Source organism: Onychostoma macrolepis, chromosome 07 (genome assembly GCF_012432095.1).
Source record: "Onychostoma macrolepis isolate SWU-2019 chromosome 07, ASM1243209v1, whole genome shotgun sequence".
Lineage (NCBI taxonomy): Eukaryota > Metazoa > Chordata > Actinopteri > Cypriniformes > Cyprinidae > Onychostoma > Onychostoma macrolepis.
Genome location: NC_081161.1, coordinates 31,781,136 through 31,806,707, shown reverse-complemented (window position 1 = coordinate 31,806,707; position 25,572 = coordinate 31,781,136). Strand labels below are relative to the sequence as shown.

Below are 25,572 nucleotides of genomic sequence, written 5' to 3'. Positions count from 1 at the left end.
TAGATGTGTATAAAAAAAAAAAATAAAGACTTCAGAATTAAACTGAAAATATCATGAATCATTTATTCAAACAGTTCTTGTCTGGTAGAAAAAGGTTTTATTGATATTCTTTGAAATAAATTAATAGAAACACTTGTGCATAAAGGCAAATAACAATATAGTTTGAAAGCTGTTCAGTGTGTTTCATGCCAAAAGGTAAGCATTTATCCGAGTGACCTGTTTAAATCACATCTGGCCTTTCATCCTGAGATTACTGGGATTTTTACCAGTAACAATGTATTGCTGGTTTGACCAATGGACATATAAAGATGATTTTATAGAAACTGAATGATTGAAGAGCAAATTTCATGACACTTACTATTGTAATATGAATTCATTTGGACAATCTCTTTTTTTTTTTTTTTTTCAGTTTAAAACTGAAGTCTCTGAAATTGAAGTTAACTGAATTCAAAAACACAGATAGAGGTCCAAACCAAGAAGAGGGACTCTTAAAAATACTCCTGGATCGAGTCGACAAATGTTTCTGGCACATCTGATGTACTCTTTGTTCCTGTTAGAGGAGATCAATCTTTGTTCCTTCCTAACCTCTTGCACAAGCGAAGGTGATGCTTCACTACATGTACAGAAGCATAGCAGCAGATTTCAGTGTTCAAATACATACAATTACCTTCCCTCTAAAAACCAGCTAAGGCATGTGGGCAATTATACAGGACTGACCTCTCCAAATACTATAAGAGAAGACACATTTGTGCGAAGGTAATCACAATAAAATCTTTCACTTCAAAAAGTGGATAAATTGTTAGACATTTTTAAAACTAGATTCTAAAATAAAACCATGTTAGATTAAAAAAAGGGGCAAATGTTACAAAAATGCAAATAATTTAATTCTTGACCATATTCTTCATAATGGCACACACAAATCACCACATCCTGTTTATGTCCTCATTTCTCAGAGAGAAATACAGATAGTGTTTGCGTCATGAGCTCTCCGGTACCATTATGAACCAGACATTCATTTTCATGCCATATGGTTCTCAGGGTCATATTTCTAATATTGCAGTCCACTGTGGCCTTAGCAGATCCCTTTTATAGTAAAGAAAAAGAAGAATCCAACGCAGTGACATTAAGAGTGCATCTGTGTCTTTAAAAGTGTGGAAGATCTTTTTCCTGTTTCTCCAGACATTGGTTTCCTCTCCCCGAACCAGTGGGTTTTTGGGTCAAAGGGGTGCAAGTGTTCTAATCAACCGTGTCTAACTCAGTGAGCACACAAAAACAGGAGAACTGGGTGAAACGGGTGATGGCACCTGTGTAAGGAAGACACACGTTAAAAACAATCACGGTCATTCATTTTGGCTGTAAATCAATTAAAGGACAAAATAAAGTTTCACTGCTAAAGGCCGTGGTACTTACATAACAGTTTAGTGATTATGGGTGGGCGCTTGGTCTCTGGAAGATAGATACCCAAGAAGTAAACAGGCACTCCGGAGAGGGCAATAGCAATTCCAATAAGTGAGTTGAGTGTGTCAGAATAAAGTGGCACAGCCACCAGGAACACAACACACAAGCAGAAGATGATGGGATACAGCAGACTCAACTGTACATGAAGGAGAAGAGGGGAAAACAACATTAATTCACATGTCATCACAAAATTAAAATAAAAAAAAAGAATAACCCCAAACTAACAGTACAGCTGTTTGTGTTGGGTTTATGTGTTCAAAATACACTGAAATGGATCACACATACTTTAAGCTATGCAAACATTTTTATTTCATTTGTATAGTCTCTACTTCCCCACCTTCAGAGGTCGGGGCCTGTCTGGCTCTTTCCAGCGAAGGTAGATCTGCCCAGCAATAGACAGGCCAACAAAAAACCAGTAACTAAAGCTGTAATAGTTAATCAGCTGGAAAACATCCTCCACTGTAAGGTAGATGAGGGCCATGGCACACTGCAGACAGAGAGCACAACCTAAGTGACTTGGTCCACTAGATGGAGACAGAAAACCTCAAATGTCCCAGACTGAGAGACTCTACAACTGCATCTAGTATATAAAAGAAACTTTAATAACTTGTATATAAATACATTAAATAAACATTTAATCAGTATAAGTATAATATTAGTATATTTATTTAAATATCACACGTCACAGGAAATCATATTGATAAAAGAGAGTGTTACGATGCATGCAGTGTTAATTGTAACTGAAATGAACTTGCATTAAATAGCAGAGCAGGAACGGGCGTGAATCTCTCCACGTGAATCATAGACAAAGCATCTGGAAGATGACCTTCTCGAGCTCCCACGAAGAACAACCTGCAGCAGCAAGAGACTCACTATTTATTCAAATGTATATGCATTTTCTATAAGTGCACTTAATCAGGATTATTATAGTTAACTAAAACCAGAAGAAAACTTTTTTATTTCAGCTATAGTTGCCAAAGCAACATGTTTCATTTTAATTTAGTTTTAACTTGAATTAAAAAAAACTAAAACTGAAATAAAAACTATGCAAACAATATAGACAGTAAAAAAAAACTAATAAAATAAAACACAACTGAATTACTAAATTAAAATGAAAAAATAAAACTAGTTTGAAACATAATAAAATCTACAATAGTATATCAATGATATTAAAATAACACTGCACCTAATCAAAAGTACTGAGAAATCAAACCCGATTATGCAAACCAAATGCAAAAAAAAAAACCTTCAGACAAAAGATACAAAACATCAAGATTGTATGAAAATGAGCTTCATACTCATGTACTTGCACATCTTTGACCTTAACTGTATAAGTACATAAGCATACATATCATACATGAAACACCTGAATAAACAAGTGCTATAGATATAAACAGGAATTTAAGTTCTCAGTGCATCTGAATTCCCGTTATCACTGCATGTCTGTTTTCTCAACACTCCCAAAAATCCTGAGTACTCCGCATTATCTTCACACATGGTCATTACCACAAAGCAGCTCCAGATGGTGTGAGCAATTGAGCAGCTCCCTATAAAAACCACAGGAGCTGAACTAAGCTTTGTTCCTCCTCCTGGAGGTTAACACCAGTCATTAAGAATAAACTTGAGAAACAAAGCAGAAGTTCAAGTGGAATAATAAAACCATAAAGCCAGTGCAATTGTACAGGGCCAGTTTCAAAACGCATAATACCAACACAGTTCCCAGTTGGTCTCTTTAGACAGAAAATGAGAGAAAAATCTGAAGCTAGTGTTTTGTGATGGTATGTAGAAATCAAGCTTCAGACTGACCTGGATGCAGCAATGATAGAAGCATTAAGACCTCCGTAACAGGATAAAGCAACCGCAATAGGGATGGTCCAACTCATCACTCCCAAAGTGTGGTCTGCAAACGTCTGTGGGACAATTAGGAAACATTAGCTGTTACACTACAGACTGTACAGACATTATGAGAACACAGAAGTCTATTAACTCACCACAGCGACAGCATCACTGGCAAGGATGGCACTCATGTCCAGCACAGCATAATAGGCCACGTTTGTTAGGATGTAGATGATCGTAACAAGCGGCATGGAGATTGCAATGGAGAGAGGAAGGTTCCTGGGAAGTGCATGGACACAGATGTGTTATCTAATCAGTACCTATTTTTACATACTGTATCTTCACAACAGGAACAGGAATTGAGGGTCAATTTTGTCTCAAAGTGGTACCTTTCAGGGTTCTTAATCTCTTCTGTGACAAAGTTAAGCGTGTCCCAGCCTGAGTATGAGAAAAGAGCCGAGTACAATGCCAAAGCAATATCTCCTGGCTTGCGAGATGAGCCTTTGAACGAATCCTCAAAGTTCATTGTAAAACCTGTGTGAGAAACATTACAAAAGTACTGAAACGATTAACAGCTTTTCATGATCAATATACTGTATATGTGAATGCATGTTGTATTATGGTTTTCCTCTTATTGTGTTACATTTACATATTCAACACACTGTGCATACTTTACGTTAGTACATTCTGCTCAGGGACTACAAAAGAAAAATAGCCTTTAGGATAATTCTTGCACATTTACAGTTATGCTTATTAGTGTGCCCTGTGCATGTTAAATAAACTAAGGAAATAAAATAAAAATAAAGAGCCAATGAGACTATTTCTTTTTGCCTTAAAGGGATAGTTCATCCAAAATGTAAAATTCTGTCAAAATTCCTTATGTAATTTCAAGAATGTATGACTTCCTTTCTTTTGCAGAATACAAAAAGATATTCTGAAGAATGTTGGTAATCACATGGTTTTGGTTACCTTTGTATGAATAATTAAACATTTTCAAAATATATTCTTTTGTCTTCTGCAGAAAACTAATTGTCATATAATCGTCATATGAAAAAGTCATATAGATTTGGAGCAACAAGAGAGTGAATAAATGGCAGACTTAATTTTTGAGTGACTATCCCTTTAAACTGATTCAGAACTCATGAGAGATCGACATTTGGGCGCACCTGGACACAAACATGCAAAACATTCATGCAAATGATATCATGCGAAAACATCTTAAAGTGATGTGGCTGATTGTGTAGACTCAAGTGCATTTTTTTTTTTTACCTTGACACAGTTTCACCATCCCCGTGATAATAATGACGATGAGGGCCAGCACTTTGGCGTAAGTGAAGACATCCTGCACCCTGGTACCCCACTTAACATAAGCGGCATTAATAAAGGTCAGCAGGCCTGCAATATCATGACCAGAAGGCATGTTAGCATAAGAATATAGGTGTTGACATGTACTCTGACAAGTTAAGGCTGGAATACACTACACAGATTTTTACCCTGTTTTGCAGTCTGGACAAGTCAATGCTAGTTGCTAAAAGTCAGAATCAGTCTGCAGATTTTAGGCAGTCAGAGTTGACAGAATTCACAGAAAATCAAGCAGAGTATGGTAAAGCACAGACTCTGATTTTTCTGATTCCATCCAGTTAGAGGAGATCAAACATTGTTTTAATTTGTTGTGCATCTCTTAGCAAGGGGATGCATGTTTCTGTATTAATTTGTTGTTTTCCGGAACGACAAAGTCTGGTAATATGTGATCCTCAGGATTTTAGCATATGATGCTCAGTTTTTCTCTGGAACCATTTACAAAGTGTGCAAGTGTATGATGCCTAGTGTTTTAAAACATGCTCTGATTTTAAAAGTGATGCAGTGCATTCCAGCCGTGAAGTGAATGACAACAATGGAATGCTGATTGTGTTTTTGACAACAAACAACATCAGTTACTCCCTAAAGACAGCGATTAAAAACTACTAAATTCAATACTTGAATGAATTAGTGGGGAGTAGTAAAAGTTTGGTTGAGGCATAGCAACAGTAATGTTTAGAGTGGCATGTCTAATGAGGCTGCTGAAGGTATCCAAGTGAAACAGGTATACGAGGAGAGGCACCACAGAACCAGAAGAACGGGCTCCCTAATCTCAAAAACAAGTTATTCATTAACTACCCCATGCCATTTTTAAAGTTAGACCATAATGGGTCTCAACAGCTTATCAGATCTCATGGTGAGAAAACAGAGAAAGGAAGAGAGAACAGCAGAGTGAGAAAGACAACAAGAAAGTTAAAGAATGTGAAAAACAAGGGTGTAGAGCAACAGCATGTACACATTACTCACAAATACAAGCTGCAGCAATGAGCCGAGAAGCAGAATACGGAGGCTCGCAGGTGGGGAAGAGCGGCTGAACCAAGTAGTTGGCAAAAGTTATGGCAATTACGGCCTGGCTTGTTGGTTCGATGATAAGCAGTGATGTCCATAGACGTATAAATGCTATGAAGCCTCCAAACGACTCCAGGATGTAGGCGTAGCTGGCGCCAGACTTAGTTATTGTCGTGCCGAGCTCGGCGTAACAGAGAGCACCTACTACTGAAAAGATGCCACCAATGGCCCAGATAACTAGAGACAGTCCGTAAGAGGCGCTGTAGATTAGAACACCCTTTGGCGACACAAAAATGCCTGAGCCAATCATATTCCCCACGATGAGGCTGACGCCGTTCATGAGAGAGATCTCCTTTTTGAGCTGCATGCTCTCTTTGGGTTTTGAAAGAGCTGCCGGACCCTCAGGCTGGCCGTTCAGCTTTCTAGATTCAGCGTCGCTCTCCATTCTGTCCACAGGTGTAAGTGGTGCTGCTCGGAGACAGAAAGGGTCCTCGTCGGCCTTATCCAACCTAACAGAGAGCAGAAAAACTAGTTATATTAGGGACTGGTATGGTAATGTACATGACAATGTTAATGTGTTTGGTCTTGGCGGAATAGATCTGCTATGCTGCTGCTTCTGCTGCGGCAGAGCAAGTACCGAGACTTGCTACTGCCAATACATCCATAACATGCTGCTGTGAGCATGTAAGAAATACTGCTGATGCACATATAACATATATGAAATAACCCCCATATAGCATACATGAAGCACCCCGTAGCAGATCTATACAGGTGGAGCTGGGGAAGGTGGCGGGTTTCTGAAGCGCACTGCAACTGCTACAGCAAGCGCTAGCCAAGTATTTGAATGTTGAGCTCATTGGCTGCTGATACAAAAAGAACCAATCAGCTGTGCCATGTGATAATGACGTCATTATGTCAGACTGAGTTTGACCAATCGGACTGCGCCAACTAGGGTTTCATTCCAGAACTTTGGATTTCACCCAAAAATGAAATACTTGTTTACATAATCCCAATGATGCAATCTTCACACTAGCTTTTTGTCAATTAGCATCAGCACATTTTGCACGTATGTAATATAGTTAGCATGCTGGCCTGTACTGACTTCACACCATCACTAAACATTGGCGGCCGGATGTGACTTCAGAATTATGCGTGGGTAACTGCATGATCCCCAGAGTTACCATGCAGTAGCAAACATGCACAAATATTTTGTCCCAAAACGCATATCCTGTAAATCTTTAGTTGCCCTCATGTTGTTTCAAACCTGTATGGCTTTCTTTCTTCAGTGGAACACAAAATAATATATTTTGAAAAATGTCTTTTTTGTTCATACAGTGAAAGTCAATGGGATAGTGTTGTTAAACTAACTAAATTGAAAAATCTTTTTTGGTAACTGAAATAAAGCAAAAATAATTAACATAAATAAATATTAAATAAAAAACACAAATTAATAATAGAATAAAATATAAACAGTAAACATAAGACTTGTTGCCTAAAACCAGACTAAAAAAGATTGTACAATTAAATATTTTTTTAAAACACTAACAAAAATGACAAAATTACTAACAGTTAAACTAAAATTAAAATGAAAATAATATATAAAATATCTTTAAAATATTAATTAAAATATATAAGAACATATATATACACTAATTTATAAAAAGTAATAAACACTAATTCAAAATATTAAAAATACTATATTATTAGTATATAAATAAATTATTACTATTTCGGAGTTGTTTTGGACCCCACTAACTCTCAGTGTATAGACAAAAACAGTTCTTCTAAGAAACATTCTTCAAAATATATTATTTTGTGTTCCACTGAAGAAAGAAAGCCATACAGGTTTGAAACAACATGAGGGCAACTAAAGATTTACAGGATATGCGTTTTGGGGCAAAATATTTGTGCATGTTTGCTACTGCATGATAACACTGGGGATCATGCAGTTACCCACACATAATTATAAAGTCACATCCGGCCGCCAATGTCTAGTGATGGTGTGAAGTCAGTACAGGCCAGCATGCTAACTATATTACATACGTGCAAAATGTGCTGATGCTAATTGACGAAAAGCTAGTGTGAAGATTGCATCATTGGGATTATGTAAACAAGTATTCTTTAGTCAAACATTTCATAATCCGTCTCCCAATCAGAAGCTGAAAATTGAAAATGAAACTCATCCACTTAATTATGAGTTCAGTCAGGGTCTATATGGGTTTCTAAATGAGGGAAGTCACACGTTTCACAGTCCTGGCCTGTTTGTTGACCCTCTATAAATGATTAAGCATGATGTGTCCACTGCTGCCACCTCTCTTATTGTGGAGAGCTGATAGCACATTCCTCTGATTATTTGACTTGAACTACTCACTTTAACATTTATCCTCGTAAAACGCTCATTACTTTAAGTGTGTCTGAAAACCAAAAGTCTTGTCTTTCAAACGGAGGGCACATCATTTTAAATTAATTCATAATATAGCATGCAATTGTTAAACAAGCACTGATTAAATTGTTCACAAATTCTCCCCAGAGAGCTTCCCTTCCCTGAGGCTTGTTTCCCATCCTAGATTATGTTTCCCAGAACTGGAACATTCACAAAAACATCTGCACTCATGACACATCAGTGTACAGTGGTAAAGGGCAGTCCACTATCGTTGCCTCGGAAACTCAATGACATCATTTAGTTTTGACTTTGAATGAGATGAGCGACTGTTTTGTGGGAACCTGTCTAGCTTTTGATTGATGCTCTTGGTGTTTTTTTCTTAGTGTATGCGCTCATCTTTTTGATACAGACAGACTGAAAAAAGTGCAAGATAACATGTTTAATCCATACAGATAAATATTTAAATGGAAGTATAAACAATGTAGTGTGTGTTTGAATGTGTGTTGTAGAAGGGATCTTTTGAAGAGAAAAAAAAAAAATGTTTTGGAAAGATGCATTTTCCATGTTGCATCAGCTGAGTGATAACATCCAGTGAACTGACTGTTCTGTTTGTCTGTCCTTAAATATGGTGAATAAGGTCCATGACAATGACTGGTTTCATCACACCCTTTTAATATTGTTTGTTTGTTATTCCTTATTAAGTATTTTAATATGTTAGGCCTACATAGAATTATTTTTTATCATCTTGCACTATTCACAAAAAACTGTTCATCCACATAATTTTCGCTATCACTTATATATTTAGAAATCTTCTTAAAAGCTGTTTAGTAACTAGAAACTAAAGGGGTCTAATACAATTTTTTTTTTAAAAACTGAAAAAGAAGAAAGCTTTTTTAAAAAAAACAACAACAACAACCACACCAACTTGGCACCCCGCGATCAAAACAAGTTCATATTTGGCAACCCTCTTTGTCAAGACAAGACGCGCAGCGGTCGCGTTAAAGTTAAGAAAAGAAAGGTCGGGTTCTATACAAAATGATAAATGTAGCCTATTACATGTAGTCGGCTGACACAAACATAAATAAATAAGTAAAACAGCACAAGTGTCTGAAACTACATGACAACGTATTACGAGACTTTAATGCTAAGGTTGTCCCCTCAAGCCTATCAGCTGTTCAACAAAACAACCCCATGTCATGTAGTCTGCACTGTTCTGTGGGTAAGAATTTGGAGCGATGTACTGATGAATATAGCTCTTATATATATATATATATATCCATTGTTTTTAAAGTATAGCTGGCATGATGAATGACTGGAATAAACGTACAGCATTTTGTAATCGATTGGATGATGAGAAGCGACATCCTGTTTTTCTTTCGTAGAGCGCAGCAGAATATGAGACAAGATCACTGCGTCATTTTAACAGAGATATTCCCCGCTCCGCTTTTTTCATTCAACATACTGAACACATTCAGTTCATGCATTTATTAGGGGGGAAAAAAGAATAGAATAAATAGAATGGAATTATAACAGGATAGCTGTTCTCGCTGATTTAACGCAAGCGGCCCAGTGCTTCTTTTTATTCTTCTTTAAACGTATCGTTAAAAACAGAAACATGTCCTTACCTCGTTGTGTCCTCTGTTTATTGTCTTCGTCTAACTGGTGACATTAGCAGACAGGGCAGCATCTTTAACTACAGCAAGAACAACCCTGAAGCACGGAGCGGCCAGAAAGTCACGTGACACCGGTAAAATTGATGTCATGTGGGTTTATTTGCAAATCAGGTAGACCTACCCAGTTCGTCAGAAAACCCATTCAGGTGTTACCCTACAGCCGAAAGCGACCCATTTAAAAGTAACTTTTTCGTTTGTGTGTGTTTAAGTGGTTTCTGATTAACTGCTTTACACCTTATATGTTCAAAGTCAAGTGATTAGCTTTAAAGTGAGGAATAAGGGTTTGTTACAGAGAAAGGGATGAAAAGAATAAGCCTTTGGTTAAAGTTATATTTATTACTAAAGCAATGTAAAAATGTATGGTTATAAATCTCAACTTGTAATGTTTTTGATAAAAAGTTGTAAAAGGTAATACACAGTTATACAGTAAAAATACAGTAAAAACTAATACTGTGAAATATTATGTAACAGTTGTGCTACTTAATATTTTCTTACATTTTCTAAAATTCTCTTTCAGATTTCTCTTTAAATATTATAAGACTTTACTGCCACTTGTTTTGACCAATTTAATGCATCCTTGCTGAATAAAACTATTATTCTCTTTTAAAATACAATTTCACTGACCCCAATTTTTGAATGGTACAAGGGAACAAATATTTTAGGTCTTCTTTTCTTAATTCTTTTAATAACATTTTCACTTTCACTAGTTTATTTTAAATGGCCCTGTACTGTGACAAAATAGTGGTGTAGCCTAACTAAAAACACAAATCAAATTTTTTTTCTTTTTATGAGCGCGTAGCTTTAATTATAAAAATTGTCATGTTGACAGTAATTATAGAATAATTGCTTTGATTATAATGATATATAATTATAATAATTATTCTTAATAAATAAAAAAACTGAAAAAAGTTCTTTACAACATGTAATACAATTCTCTACGCTGCTGAAGCAACTTGAATTTTCAAGTCAAAGACATTTCAGTTCTCGCATTGCAATGTTAGTAAAGGCCCCTATAGCAAGGACCATTCATGTCCTTTAAAACTGACCAGTGTATAGATCATCCATGCAATTAGACGGTCTGTGAGGAGGTATGTGGCATGGTATTGACCGGAGTAATACCAAGTAATAGCTGTTCTCCAAGAAGTGAATCTTACGTAAGAGCTCAGGCCAAACGCTGAAGGGACACATACCGCTAAACCGTGGTAAAGACACAACAGTATATAACACTTTATAATTTAATGACATTTCTTATACCATGTTTGTTTTGTCCGTACATTTTTGTTTAAATTTTTTGCTTTATACATGCCATACTACAAACTATACACAGGGAATAAAAAATAATGTCTTGTTGCAAGATACACTACAATCAAAAACCACTTAGTCTATAGTGCAACATGCACAATTGTAAGTCTAAGATTAAAAAAAAAAAAAAAAGCATCTTTGGAAATGTGTAGTTCACACAAGATAAATGTGGTTACAGTAAGATGAGTCTGTCAGATGAATAATTATGATAAATTAGGCTGTGAACTTCTCAGTCAACAGTTTCAGTATTAACAGCAACTGAGACTGAAAGTAAGCATGATTAAGAGAAACAGCTTTCCTAATCATCTTTCCTAAAGGTTCTTTTCAAAATAATTTGTTTCTGTGCTGTTGACTTTGTTTCTCTCCACAAACAAAGAAGGAATGTTATCAAGCCTGTATTTGCCCATTCATCAGAACATCGTGTTCAAAGGTATTTGACTAATCCTTTCAGTTTGTGAACTGGGAAACAAAGACATCATCAGCACCCTTTATAACGACTGTTAATTTGATTCGATTTTTAGATCCAAGATTAAAACTGCATTGCAGCATACCCTTCCAGAGAGTCTGACCTCTCTTCTTCTGTTATACAGCAGTCCAAACAAGAACACGCTAACCACCTCGACATATTAACGACACATTACAGTGCCATACAAATCTTATATCAATCTGATATCAATTATTTCATGTGCAGTTATGTGCAGGCACATTTTGCCTTTGCATAACAGTAGCAGCATGTTTAACCAGCCTGCCACCTATGGGTGGTCTGAGCATTTTCAGTGGATACTAAACCTAAAGTCGTGGCCACCAAGATAGCAACATTTTCACCAAGGCAGGCACAGATATCAAGCAAACAGCGTGTGCGTGCGGTCAAGGTCAGGGCCGCAGTGATGATCTCGTACGTCTCGCGGGTCACAGCCTGTCTGGCCCGCAACACGTCAAGTACGTTGTTGAGTCGCCCCTCAGTCATGCAGCGAACAATGGCCTCCCGTCTTTCTTGCAGAAGTTGGCAACAGCTCCTTCCCGCAGACAGCTGACATTTTACTAGAGAAAGAGGAAGGATTAGAGTATATGATGATGGTGTAACCATAGAGTTAGGAACTAACACAAAGATACTATTTATACATCATTTTTATATTGTTCTGTTATTATATGTGTGACCAAAGCAAATCGGATCAACCTAGGTTCAGATATTTTACAGCTGATTATAATTAGTTAATAGGTCATAATAATAAATGCATGATTAAATAAATAATAAATTCTGCACATTAGGGATAAGTAAAATATATATTAAATATATACAAAAGTTTGGGGTTTTCTATTCATCAAGAATGCGTTGAATTAATCAAAATTGACAGTAAAGTTATGTTACAAAAAAATTATATTTCAAATTCATCAAAGAAACTTGAAAAAATTACATAAATTTCCACAAAAACATTAAGCAGCACAACTGTTTTCAACATTGATAATAAAAAGAAATGTTTTTCTTCAGTATATTAGAATGATTTCCACTGAAGATCGCGTAATGGCTGCTAAAAATTCAGCTTTGCCATCACAGGAATACATTACATTTTAAAATATATTTACATAGAAAACAGTTATTTTAAACTGTAATAATATTTCACAATATTATAGATAACTTTTTAGATTTTGATCAAATGCCACCTTGGTAAGCAAAACATTAAAAAATCTTACCGACCCCAAACATTTAAATCATAGTGTATTTTTGGAAAAAATTGCCTTGCCCTTTAGCCAGTTACTTCACAGGGACAAAACCTTCTATACTACTAGCATTTAAATGAACAAAACAAGACTAATTCGGAGAAAAACAAAAACCCTCTGGGGAGGAAACACACTGGACACAGATAAGGAATGAGTGGGGCAGTCATTCAGGAAGCGAGTGAGCACAGTCCCACAGAACTGCTTACTGCGCACATGTAAAGGCCCAACACAAAGAACTGATACATTTGTTGTGTCCAGGTAGTTATGCCAACAGTATGTACACAATATGTACACAAAGCTCCTCCAGATTTATTTAGCTAAAATACATCAGGCAATTGAGACTGTAAGAGAGCAGAGCTCTTCCAGATGGATTAAAGTGTGCAGCAGTGGCATGTTTATGTTCTCGGTCCAAACTCATATGGTGGAAATATGCAGGACAGGAATGGAGAGAATTAGAGGGATTCAAAAAACTTATGCTGTTAGGACATTTTGGAGACAGAACTAATTTCTCACCCTGGTTGCCAGCGTTGTTTTGTGGGTTACTCTGAAATATCGTTGTAGGGGAAACACATGGAGACCTTGAAGATGTAGAGCTCTGTCTCTGGGGAACTCCAGGACGTCCAATAATCTGAGTGAAACCATGATCACTGCAGGAGTTATTGGATTGGACTGAACTTTTGCCAGCATCTATAAAAGACATGAGCAGGGAAAAACATAATTATAAGACAATTTATAGTAATAAAGTGACAAAGTGTATACAAAATACTATTAAATGAGAGCTCACTAACCCCTACAACATCCAATCTGAGGACAACCTCTTGTTGCTATTGGCAGAGGTGCCTTTACTTTTGCATCCGGTGAAGACACTGGCAGAGTTTCATTCTGGGGAATCACCTTGGAGTTCCAATTTTTTGTGGTACTTTTGCAATTATTGTCCTGTTGGTGGTAAAAGACAGTCAGCTGTCAGAATCCAAAAGCTTTAAGAAGTGTTCAATTTAAAAGTTATTTATTATGCACACACACACAATCAGTGTTCCCTCTAAATAATGTGCCGCACACACGCAAAAATTAGTTGGGAAAGCCGTTTGATTGTAATCTAGTAAAAACAAAAGAATTGGGTAAATAGAAAGAGATGTGCGCCAAATGAGTCGCTGTAGAAACCGAATACTTCAATGGTTGCAGACAAAATAGCTCAACACGAGAGCCAACGCAAACGTTTAGCTATATAAGAATTCGCATGTTCACTTTAAAAAAAATATATATACAGTGGGGCAAAAAAGTATTTAGTCAGCCACCAATTGTGCAAGTTCTCCCACTTAAAAAGATGAGAGAGGCCTGTAATTTTTATCATAGGTATACCTCAACTATGAGAGACAAAATGAGAGAAAAAAAATCCAGAAAATCACATTGTAGGATTTTTAAAGAATTTATTTGCAAATTATGGTGGAAAATAAGTATTTGGTCAATAACAAAATTTCATCTCAATACTTTGTTATATACCCTTTGTTGGCAATGACAGAGGTCAAACGTTTTCTGTAAGTCTTCACAAGGTTTTCACACACTGTTGCTGGTATTTTGGCCCATTCCTCCATGCAGATCTCCTCTAGAGCAGTAATGTTTTGGGGCTGTTGCTGGGCAACACGGACTTTCAACTCCCTCCAAAGATTTTCGATGGGGTTGAGATCTGAAGACTGGCTAGGCCACTCCAGGACCTTGAAATGCTTCTTATGAAGCCACTCCTTCGTTGCCAGGGCGGTGTGTTTGGGATCATTGTCATGCTGAAAGACCCAGCCACGTTTCATCTTCAATGCCCTTGCTGATGGAAGGAGGTTTTCACTCAAAATCTCATGATACATGGCCCCATTCATTCTTTCGTTTACGGATCAGTCGTCCTGGTCCCTTTGCAGAAAAACAGCTCAAAGCATGATGTTTCCACCCCATGCTTCACAGTAGGTATGGTGTTCTTTGGATGCAACTCAGCATTCTTTCTCCTCCAAACACGACAAGTTGAGTTTTTACCAAAAAGTTCTATTTTGGTTTCATCTGACCATATGACATTCTCCCAATCCTCTTCTGGATCATCCAAATGCTCTCTAGCAAACTTCAGACGGGCCCGGACATATACTGGCTTAAGCAGGGGGACACATCTGGCACTGCAGGATTTGAGGCCTTTGTTACTTTGGTCCCAGCTCTCTGCAGGTCATTCACTAGGTCCCCCCGTGTGGTTCTGGGATTTTTGCTCACAGTTCTTGTGATCATTTTGACCCCACGGGGTGAGATCTCGCGTGGAGCCTCAGATCGAGGGAGATTATCAGTGGTCTTGTATGTCTTCCATTTTCTAATAATTGCTCCCACAGTTGATTTCTTCACACCAAGCTGCTTACCTATTGCAGATTCAGTCTTCCCAGCCTGGTGCAGGTCTACAATTTTGTTTCTGGTGTCCTTTGACAGCTCTTTGGTCTTGGCCATGGTGGAGTTTGGAGTTGGACTGTTTGAGGTTGTGGACAGGTGTCTTTTATACTGATAACAAGTTCAAACAGATGCCATTAATACAGGTAACGAGTGGAGGACAGAGGAGCCTCTTAAAGAAGAAGTTACAGGTCTGTGAGAGCCAGAAATCTTGCTTGTTTGTAGGTGACCAAATACTTATTTTACCGAGGAATTTACCAATTAATTCTTTAAAAATCCTACAATGTGATTTTCTGGATTTTTTTCCCTCGTTTTGTCTCTCATAGTTGAGGTATACCTATGATGAAAATTACAGGCCTCTCTCATCTTTTTAAGTGGGAGAACTTGCACAATTGGTGGCTGACTAAATACTTTTTTGTCCCACTGTATTTAACTTACAGATTTCAGTTGAAATGCTTCAGTTTGTTTTGATATTATATTACCTTATGTTAGGCCTATATTATAAACCTAATAAATAATTGACCTTGTTTTTAATGAAGTCACTTATGCTCATCAAGACTGTATTTATATGATATATATATAAAAATAAATAAAAAAAACGGTAATATTGTGAACTCTTAGGCTACTGCAATTTCTAATATTGGTTTCCTATTTTATTAAACTTTAAAATACAATCCCCCAGTTTCACAGACAAGGCTTAAGCCTAGTCCCAGTCTAAAATGTAAATCTGAGCTCTTTCAACTGAAAGAAACTTGCATTGACTGATCTTTAAACTTATCAGTGCCTTTGTTTTGTCCCAAGATGCACACCAGTAATGTTTTGTAATAAGGTATGTTTATAAAAATTACTCAAATGTCCTAATTGAACTATGGCCTAATCCTGGCTTAGTATAAACCCTGTCTGTGAAACCAGGCCAGTGTATTCCTGTGAAGCAAAGCAGAATTTTCAGCATCATTCTCACATGTCACATGATCCTTCAGAAATCAGTGTTGAAACTGTTGTGCTGCTTAATATTTTTTGGAACCTTTTTTCTTTGATTAGGCTATTCAAAATAGAAATATTTTCTAACAATATAAGTCTTTACTATCACTTTTTATCCATTTAACACATCCTTGCTGAATAAAAATATTAATAAAAAAATTAAAAAAGAAAGAAAAAAATGTACTGACCCCCAACTTTCTACAAAAACCGCAAAATTTCTATTTTGAATAAACACTGTTCTTTTTAACTTTTTATTTCTCAAAGAATCCTGAAAAATATCACAGGTCCCAAAAAATATTTAGAAGCACAACTTTTTCCAACACTGATTATAAATTAGCATATTAGAATGATTTCTGAACGATCATGTGACACTGAAAATTCAGCTTTGCTTCACAGGAATAAATTATATTTTAAAGTATATTAAAATAGAAAACTTTTACTTTAAATTGCAATATTATTTCACAATATTATTTTGTAAAATAATATTCAGTATTTTTATCAAATAGATACATCCTTGATGAGCCTAAGAAACTTCTTTAAAAAAATGTACTGATCCCAGACTTTTGAATGGCAGTGTATTGCACTGTAAAAATGTTTTCTCAGGTAACCTAAAATGTGCATCATTTAGTTACATCAAGGGTTAAATCAAATATAAATAGCACATTAAAGTTAAAAGTTACACACTTTTTTGTGCACACGCTGTACAGGTCTGGTATAAAGAATGTTTTTGCTCAGGTGGCCGAGATGTCCGCCCAATAGAAAAAAGTTTTGCTCAGCAAGAAAAGAAATTAGAGATACAATACGAAATACAGCATCGGACTGAGTTTCTGCTTAATAATACTAACATTATGATATAAAAATGATATAAAATTCTATTCTATTCTATTCATTTTGGTCTAATTTATAGAAAAAAAAACCTTTCTTTGTGTACTGTGCTAGACGATCTGACACTTGTCACAGCACTTGTATACTGTTGTTCTCTCGTTGGTCTGATTGTTTCTATTGCTCTCCTCAGTTGTAAGTCGCTTTGGAAAAAAGCGTCTGCTAAATGATTAAATGTAAATGTAGAGCACTTCAACACAAAATCAAAAATGCACCAGTTGTCCTACCTCTAGGTTATGTAGCTCAATAGGCAACTCCCAGGATGAGAGCATTTTACAGCTCAGTAGCCTCCTCTCCTGGTGAAACAGACACACACAAATACACAATCAGTCTACAGTCAAATTCTTCACATCTGTATTAAAATCAATTTCAATTCATACAGGAAAAAATGATGTGGAGTCCACGATCACTAGTGAAAATGTTTCTACTTTGATATATAGCTATATATTTTTGAATATAAAATGTATAATCAAATGTTGATCTGAAAAATTTATAGTATTGGTATTTGGATTGTCTTCATTTTGCTTTAATGAAAGCAGCATCAGAGGTGTAAAATACTTGAGTAATTTTACTTGATTACTTTACTTAAGTATTATTTGGGCGTATTTTTACTTTATTCAAGTACAATTTAAACTGACTACTTGTACTTTTACTTGATTACATTTCTGAAGAAAAAAACTGTACTTTTTACTCCTTACAATTTTATTTCAACTTAAAAAGTACATTATATTTTTATTTGATCTTATGCACATTAAATATGGTAAACGGAATCTCAAACATGTTCTTGACGTGAGAACCAATGCTCATTGTTTCCACGCATCAAACACATAGTTCTGCTTCAGTTATGACTTTCATCAGGCAAATGTCTGGGTTCAAAAGTTCACTATCAAATCTGAGGTAGCAAAGTTGTGTTTCCCCAAAAAGTTTATTCATTATTCTTTTTTTTGATAGAGCCATTAGCTGTGTAATATATTGGCTGAATGCACAAGATTGAGTACAAATAAAATCAGTGATGAAAATTTAAATATAATTAATATTTTTGTGGGAATTATTATTTTTTTAATTAAATGTTACAGATCTCAAAAAAAAAAAGTGTTTAAATGTACATTGTGTGTGACTTAATTGTAATTCATGTTGTGATGTTCTACCAGGTAGTGGATAAGTTGTTTTAATAATATGTCATTATATGACGCATTGAGAAGGAATTTGGACTCTCAATGAATATTTTTTTTAATCTTAATAATTGCATGATTTGATGAGAAAATGCCCAAATAAAAATGCCCCAAATAAACAATTAAAAGATGAATTATCCTTTTAGACAGTGACATAGACAACACAAAAAAATGGCCTTTCAAAACGTTAATGTTGTATGTTTTAATTCTATGACACTCCTCATTAATTCAACCCATTCTTGCATTCTGTCTGGAATATGTTTCTAACCTCTGCATCACATTGTTATTAAGCGATAGTTCACCCAAAAATTAAGATTCTCATGTCGTCCCAGATGTTCATGCCTTTCTTTCTTCAGATGAACACAAGCAAAGATTTTTAGTCTGTGTAATGCAAGGGGACAGGACCACTTCAGAAACCACACAAAGTGAACACGACGTTCAAGTTAAAAACGTTAGTATTTGTAATGTTCTTACATATGTCTACCGTTTCACTTAAGAAGACACTGATTCATTAACAGGTGTTGTATGAGTTACTGTCATATTCACTTTGTGTAGTTTTTGAAGTGTCATTTTTGGAAGTCCCATACTTGTCTTATTATACGAAGAGAGATGATTTAGTTTAGATGATTTAGATCTTAGATCTTAGTGTTCATCTGATAAATAAAAGTCATATTTACATGTTTTAAATGTTTCATTACTATCCAGATTTTAATGAAAGAAATTCTAGATTTGTAGAGTGGACTTTGGACTCCACTTCATAAAATAGACAATACAACTATTATTCAGCTTAATAATCATTAGACAAATACCTTGCATGTTTTCAGATGAAGAACAGCTTCGGTGAAAGTCTGTGGATCAAACACTGCCAAAGTTGTCCTTAGAACCACTGCACACACTGGATGAGCAGAACTTAATTAGTGATTAAGTAATATTAGATAACACCTCTAAGATCCATAAAAATTCCAAAACTAACCCTCAGCTGATGGTCGTTTTTGAGGATCACTGTTCAAGCATCTAATGATGAGCTGGGTGAGGGCATGGCTTTGAGGTGTCATTGGTGGCAGAAGGTCAACCTCCAAACCAAGCTCCAATTTTGTCTGAAGCTGATCAATACCTGTAAGAAAACTATTGTCTTTAGGCAAATGGAAGAATGAAAAATGCTTCTCACTGTATAAGAGAATAGGTTACACTGATACTATGAAGAGATAACATACCTTCACATGGACGCTTTCTATTCAACGTTTCCCACAGAAGAACCCCAAAACTAGAAAATCATTCAAAAAACTCAAATGAGCTCAACAATTCCTCTCTAAAATACAGTTGAAACACTCTAAAATGTTGAGATAATGCACCTCACCTATATATATCAGCCTCTACAGAAGGAACAGCACCTTGTATGACTTCAGGTGACACATAGGCCAGATCTCTGTAACATGGTCCACGGCCATCAGAGGTGCTCAAGTCCATGTTTATCTCTTGACCCCAGTCACACAACTACAAAGCAAACACACATTTTAAAAGTACGAAAATTAGTAAAGCAACAGCACAAAAAAAAAAGAAGCATGTTTCTGTTTTAAGGGAATTTTTGGGGCTACGCCTGGCAATACCTTGGCACAGTACTGTTGGTCGAGAAGAACATTAGTGGCTTTCAGGGCTCCATGAGGGAGAGGAATGGCATGGAGATGAGCTAAACCTTTAGAAACTTCCAAAAGGATCCGAAGACAAAGAGCCATTGAAAGCTCTGGGAACATGTCTGTCTAATGAAAGCAAAAAATATATATGTCAATTTCTCCAATTTAACAAGACTGGTAAGAATGCACAGAGAGACATTTCCTGAAAGTAAGAGTTATATTACTGATGACACAATAGCTACTAAAATGCTAATGCATGAATAGGAATGCTATTCATTTCCTGGAACTATTTTTGTGCCTAGGGGATTTCCACTTTCTCTCTGTCAGAAAAGTCAACTCCTTCATCTTCTGTCTAAAACAATAACACTTCCTGTTTTAGATAACAGACTCAGGTATGTTAACACACCTGCCTTTGACTCATTAAATCTTTCTTTTTAAATAAAGTATTTTATTTATTGTAGTTGTTTATTTTTAACTAAGTTTATGCTTACCTCATGCAGTAGTGAATCTAGAGATCCTTCAGTCATCCAGTCCCACACCAGCCCAACCAGAGAGTGAGTTGTGTACACACCCAATGGGACTAAAACTTGCTCAGAACAAACCTGGCCCAGCATTCCTTCTTTCTTTAACCTGTCAATCCATTTACTGATACCACACGCACGCACACACACACACACACACACAAAGCAATTAAGTTTTGTTTTCCATTGTTTGCTTTGGAAATACCCTATACATTGCACAATGTTTGTACATAGATTTTACTCCACAAAACATTGCAATATTTAATAGAGTTTAGTTTGGTTGTTTATTCATATGACTATTACTATTACTATTTTTAACGTTTTATAAGTATTAATTAGTAATTTGCTACTAACTAATCAATAAGCTATTATTTAGTAAATATTCATTGTATTACACCTATATATATATATATGAATATTTACTATGCAAAGCGCAAACAAATAAACGTGCAAAACTGTTAAGCCACATATACGATGAGTGAAAATGCAGTTTACCTATCCTTGATTAACTTGACAGCCACTTTGCGTCCTGTCCTCCCAAAATGTCCTCGCAAACAAGCACCTACACTCGTTCGGACCAAAACTACATCGCGCAAGTCTTTCTCATCAACCATCTGCAGATGACTGGTCTGAGCCATTCCTCTGGACCCAGTCGACTTCAGCCCTGCTGGGACGCTGACACACTGCTCGACTTGATTCTTTTGCTGTAACGAATAGAAAATGAAAGGAATCGAGAACCCGGCCCCATATCGCGTGCTCATGACACGTCGCTTGTTTATATCGCATCCTATTGGCTGTTGAGGCCGCAGAAATCCCCGGCTATTTTTAACAAAGTCATGTAGTCTTGAAAAACAATTGCAATTTAACTAATAATTGATTCACCTGGGCATGAGAGAGGGTAACACGTTAAGTTTAAGACTGATAGACCGATTAAAGTGTGATATGCAAACAAATCATAAATCTCAAATATTTGCTAAATATATGTTTGTAAACAGTGAAGCTGAATGAAATATATTTTTGGCAGGAAAATACATTTTCAATCATAGGCTAGATCTTAGGTTGGTTAAATGCAAATATGGATGGAACAGCTTAGATCAAAACTATAACATGCTTTAAGATTTTTTTATTTTTACATGTGGATGTTTCTTTTTTATATTTAATTTAATTTTATTTCATTTATTTTTTTATTATTTATGTATGTATTTATGGCAAAAATATTGGCACCCTTGGTAAATATGATCAAAGAAGGCTGTGAAAATTAATCTGCATTGTTAATCCTTGTGATCTTTTATTAAAAAAATTCACAAAAATCTAACCTTTCATTGGATAATAAGAATTTAAAATGGGGTGAAATATCATTACGAAATAAATGTTTTTCTCTAATGCACATTGGCCACAATTAATGGCACCCTTTTATTCAATATTTTGAAACCTCCATTTGCCAGTTTAACAGCTCTAAATGTTCTCCTATAATGCCTGATGAGGTTAGAGAACACGTGGCGAGATCAGAGACCATTCCTTCATCCAGAATCACTCCAGACCCTTTAGATTCCCAGCTACATGTTGGTGCTTCTTCTCTTCAGTTCACCACTCATAGGGTTCAGGTCAGAGGACTGGAATGGCCAGCAGAAGCTTGGTTTTGTGCTCAGCGACCCATTTTTGTGTTGTTTTTGAAGTTTGTGTTTGGATTATTGTCCGGTTGGAAGATCCAAACATGGCCCATTATAATATTTCTAACAGAGTCAGTCACTTATTGATTTTTTATCTGTTGGTATTTGATAGAATCAGTGATGCCATGTGTCTAAACAAGATGTCCAGGACCTCCAGCAGAAATATAGGCCCACAACATCAAAAATACAGCAGTATATTTCATTGTACACATGGGGTACTTTTTATCCCTGTGTTCACCAAACCCATCTTGAGTGTTTGCTGCTAAAAAACTCATTTTTTTAGTTTCATCTGACCATAGAAGCCAGTCCCATTTGAAGTTCCAGTCGTGTCTGATAACTGAATATCCTGGAGTTTGTTTTTGGATGAACAAGGAGAATTTTTCTTGAAACCCTCCCAAACAACATGTGGTGATGTAGGTACTGTTGGACAATTTTTTTAAAGGTTTTCTGACCCCGAGACTCATCTATTTTCTGCAATTCTCCAGCTGTGGTCCTTGGAGAGTCTTTAGCCACTCATATAGACACACGTCCTCTTCCAGGCAGTTTCGTAACATTTTATGTTGATTGAAAATTCTTAATTATTGCCCTGATGGTGGAAATGGGAATTCTCACTGCTCTAGCTCTTTTCTTAAAGCCACTTTCTAATTTGTGAACCTCAATTATCTTTTGCTGCACATCAGAAATATATTCTTTGGTTTTTCTCATTGTGATGGATGATTAAGGGAATTTGGGCTTTGTTTTCCCTCCTATTTATATTTCTGTGAAACAGGAAGCCATGGCTGGATAATTTCATGTTCATAATCACCCTGGAGTGCTCAAAATTGTGAATATGAATGGGAATATACTTCATATTTTAGAGATATTTTACTCATAAGAATTTCTAGGGGTGCCAATAATTGTGTCCAACGTGTATTTGAGAAAAACATTTATTTCATAATGATATTTCCCCCCATTTTAAATTCTTATTATCCAATGAAAGGTTAGATTTTTGTGAATTTTTTAAATAAAAGACCAAGGGTGCCGATATTTTTGGCCATGACTGTATATGGCGGGCAAAAATTATATCTCGGGAACACATCGATTATTGGACGATGGGGGAAATAGTGTTGTAAGTGTCACCCACTAAATCAGGATCATCTAAGGGTAAATCATTGGCGTGGTTTATGAAGTAATTTAACATCTTCACAGTGATGATTGTCACTTTTTGAGTACCATCCCTTCCCTTTTTCCTTACCTCACTTCTCATGAAAGTAATGACCGCATGAATAACATCATACTGGCCTACCTTTACAAAATAGCTATAAAAGGAAGACAATAAGGCAGGGGAGTGGAAATACACAGGCTACAGTTATTAACTATTAACCACTCAGCACACATTTATCGCCTTTTTTTAGTAGTATATACATTGTTCTTGTCTAAATTGCCTCTAGTCATGATGGTATCACATGACTAACATATGCTGCTTCCACAGCTGTGGGTGTGTGAGCTCATCAGTGTGACTCCATCTTTCTCAACAATAAAAGCAATTTCCTCTTTTTCTCAGATGTCTGCCGAAATTGCAAAAAGCAGTGTCTGCAACACACATGGGGATTTCTTTGCAAGGCTAAAGTTTATAATTAAGTCTTACACCATTTGCTGATCCATGTTCAACGTGACAATTGAATGGGAAGTGATATTTCTATCTTACAGAAAAGGGGATGTCCATAGTTACAGAACTTACAATAGAAAGTTTAATCTTGTGAGTCATTTATTGGTTTATCACTTTCACGTTTTGTTATCTCAGAACAAAAAACTATTGTTACTTTACTATTAACTTATTACTGTAACTGTTATATTCTACATTATTGTACATGAGCAAACATTTTAAAAGAGGCATGCATTTAGAATTTCTAGCATTCTAATGATTAACGTTGTTGAGCTATCATAACCTCATAAAACTAGTCAACATTGACTTTTTATCCAAATGTGATTCAAATTTATCATTACCTGAACAATACATTTGATTTGAATGTTTTCTGAAAAATAAAAAAGATGAAAGGCATGAAATTCATTACAAATGCAATCAATGTTAACATTTGCTATTTGATGGTCAATTTCTAGTCTTGTTCCCTTTGTCTAGTTTCCTATAGTCTTGCCATCAACCCTCACTTATTAAATCGAACAAATAACTTTTTTACTATCAAAAAAATAAGTTATGTGCCATCATACATCTAGATTCTAATTGCACACACTTCTCAGTATTGGTCTTCTCTGATACATTTTTTGTGTCAGTGATTACTCCACTCAAGAGTCAGTAAAACCCCTTTTGTGTAACTTTCCACGGAGGAGCTGCAACACAGTGAACAAGTTGTAAACAAGGAGTTTAGATGAAAATCAAGCTGAACAAAGGGGAACTTTAACGCAATACCCATTATGTTTATATTTTCCACAGAACTTAAGAATGCAATGCAGGGCTCGTTCCCAGGCTATTTAAAGATTAAAAGATTATTTAAAAAAAAATACAGCATTAAAGCAAGAATAGCCTATAAGAACATTTCCAATGCAATCAATGTGATGGATTAAAGACTCAGCAACTTATGTTGTATTTTATGAATAATAGCCTAATTGTTACATTATTGTGTATGGGTTATGTTTATATTGTAAAGTCAGACCAAAAGTACCTTATATGACATGTCTACTTGTTGGAGCAGACCACCATGGCAAATTCCTTGGAAATTGCAACTTACTTGGCCAGTAAGTGAATTTTGACTGTGATAAATTGGATATTTTATCTGTTAAGGTGACTGGAAAACTCATGAAGATAAATAATGGATGGATACAGAAAGTTCCTACTGGAAATATGCTGAAGTCCACAAGAGCACTGGGACTTGGATGATGGTTCATCTTCCAAACCAACAATGACCTGGAACAAGCATCAAATACCACAGCAAAGCCCAGACTCAAATCCCAGTGGGTATCTGTGAAATGAATAAAAAACATTGCTTTCACGTAGAGTCCCTATCCGATTAATATTTGGGGATTTTTGCGTAGAAGAACAGAAAAAATTCCAGTAGCAAGATTAATAGAGACTCACAGCCGTTCCCGCCAGACGTGGTCCTGAGCTGAGTCTGCAGCTCCAAACACCTGCCACTAGAGGTCGCCTCTCTCCCCCCCATTAGTGATGGGAAGTTCGGATCATTTTACTGACTCGGACCTTTGAGTCTCGTTCAGCAAAATGAACGAATCTTTTTTCGAGTCATTTCGTTCATTTCATTCATTTTAGCAAAATATAATTAAAATGTTACGTGCTACTTCCCTAACACATCTACTACTTATGCAAACGTTGATCACACTACAAACAATACAAACTATAATGCTATAAGAAACAGAAAAGATTAATTCATCGTTTACCTGGGTCTTGATTAGCTCACCTCACCTCTTATCTGACAAATGTTCGGGTTTGAGTCGTTCGTTTATCACGTGACAGCCCCATAAGCTAAACCAATGCAGTCAGAGCCGGAAAGAGAATTGATTAGTTCACCTCCCGAGTCTTCGGGTTTGAGTCGTTCGTTCTTTTGTCACGTGACCA

At 36.1% G+C, this 25,572-nt stretch overlaps 2 protein-coding genes across 4 annotated transcripts; both read right to left on the bottom strand.

The window, feature by feature from the left end:
• Positions 1 to 58: 58 nt before the first annotated feature.
• Positions 59 to 9,802, bottom strand: slc7a6 (solute carrier family 7 member 6). Its single transcript, XM_058781735.1, has 10 exons — positions 9,670 to 9,802; positions 5,620 to 6,170; positions 4,564 to 4,689; positions 3,684 to 3,828; positions 3,450 to 3,573; positions 3,265 to 3,368; positions 2,214 to 2,310; positions 1,796 to 1,945; positions 1,411 to 1,594; positions 59 to 1,304 (listed from the first exon to the last, which is right to left on the bottom strand). The coding sequence occupies exons 2-10, from the start codon at positions 6,104 to 6,106 to the stop codon at positions 1,237 to 1,239; spliced, it is 1,485 nt and encodes a 494-aa protein (XP_058637718.1). The 5' UTR covers positions 6,107 to 6,170; positions 9,670 to 9,802; the 3' UTR covers positions 59 to 1,236.
• Positions 9,803 to 11,104: 1,302 nt separating this feature from the next.
• On the bottom strand, positions 11,105 to 24,961 carry si:dkey-181f22.4 (receptor-interacting serine/threonine-protein kinase 2). Of its 3 annotated transcripts, none has more exons than XM_058780547.1 (12): positions 24,837 to 24,961; positions 20,830 to 21,038; positions 20,305 to 20,458; positions 19,790 to 19,939; positions 19,540 to 19,676; positions 19,397 to 19,446; positions 19,156 to 19,296; positions 18,992 to 19,077; positions 17,238 to 17,306; positions 13,527 to 13,674; positions 13,252 to 13,425; positions 11,105 to 12,060 (listed from the first exon to the last, which is right to left on the bottom strand). In XM_058780547.1, the coding sequence occupies exons 1-12, from the start codon at positions 24,885 to 24,887 to the stop codon at positions 11,756 to 11,758; spliced, it is 1,674 nt and encodes a 557-aa protein (XP_058636530.1). In that variant the 5' UTR covers positions 24,888 to 24,961; the 3' UTR covers positions 11,105 to 11,755. The 3 variants fall into 3 exon arrangements, with proteins under 3 accessions (XP_058636530.1, XP_058636531.1, XP_058636529.1); XM_058780548.1 differs by lacking the exon at positions 24,837 to 24,961 and adding an exon at positions 24,665 to 24,691; XM_058780546.1 differs by lacking the exon at positions 24,837 to 24,961 and having other exon boundaries at positions 20,830 to 21,136.
• Between the last annotated feature and the right edge of the window lie 611 nt (positions 24,962 to 25,572).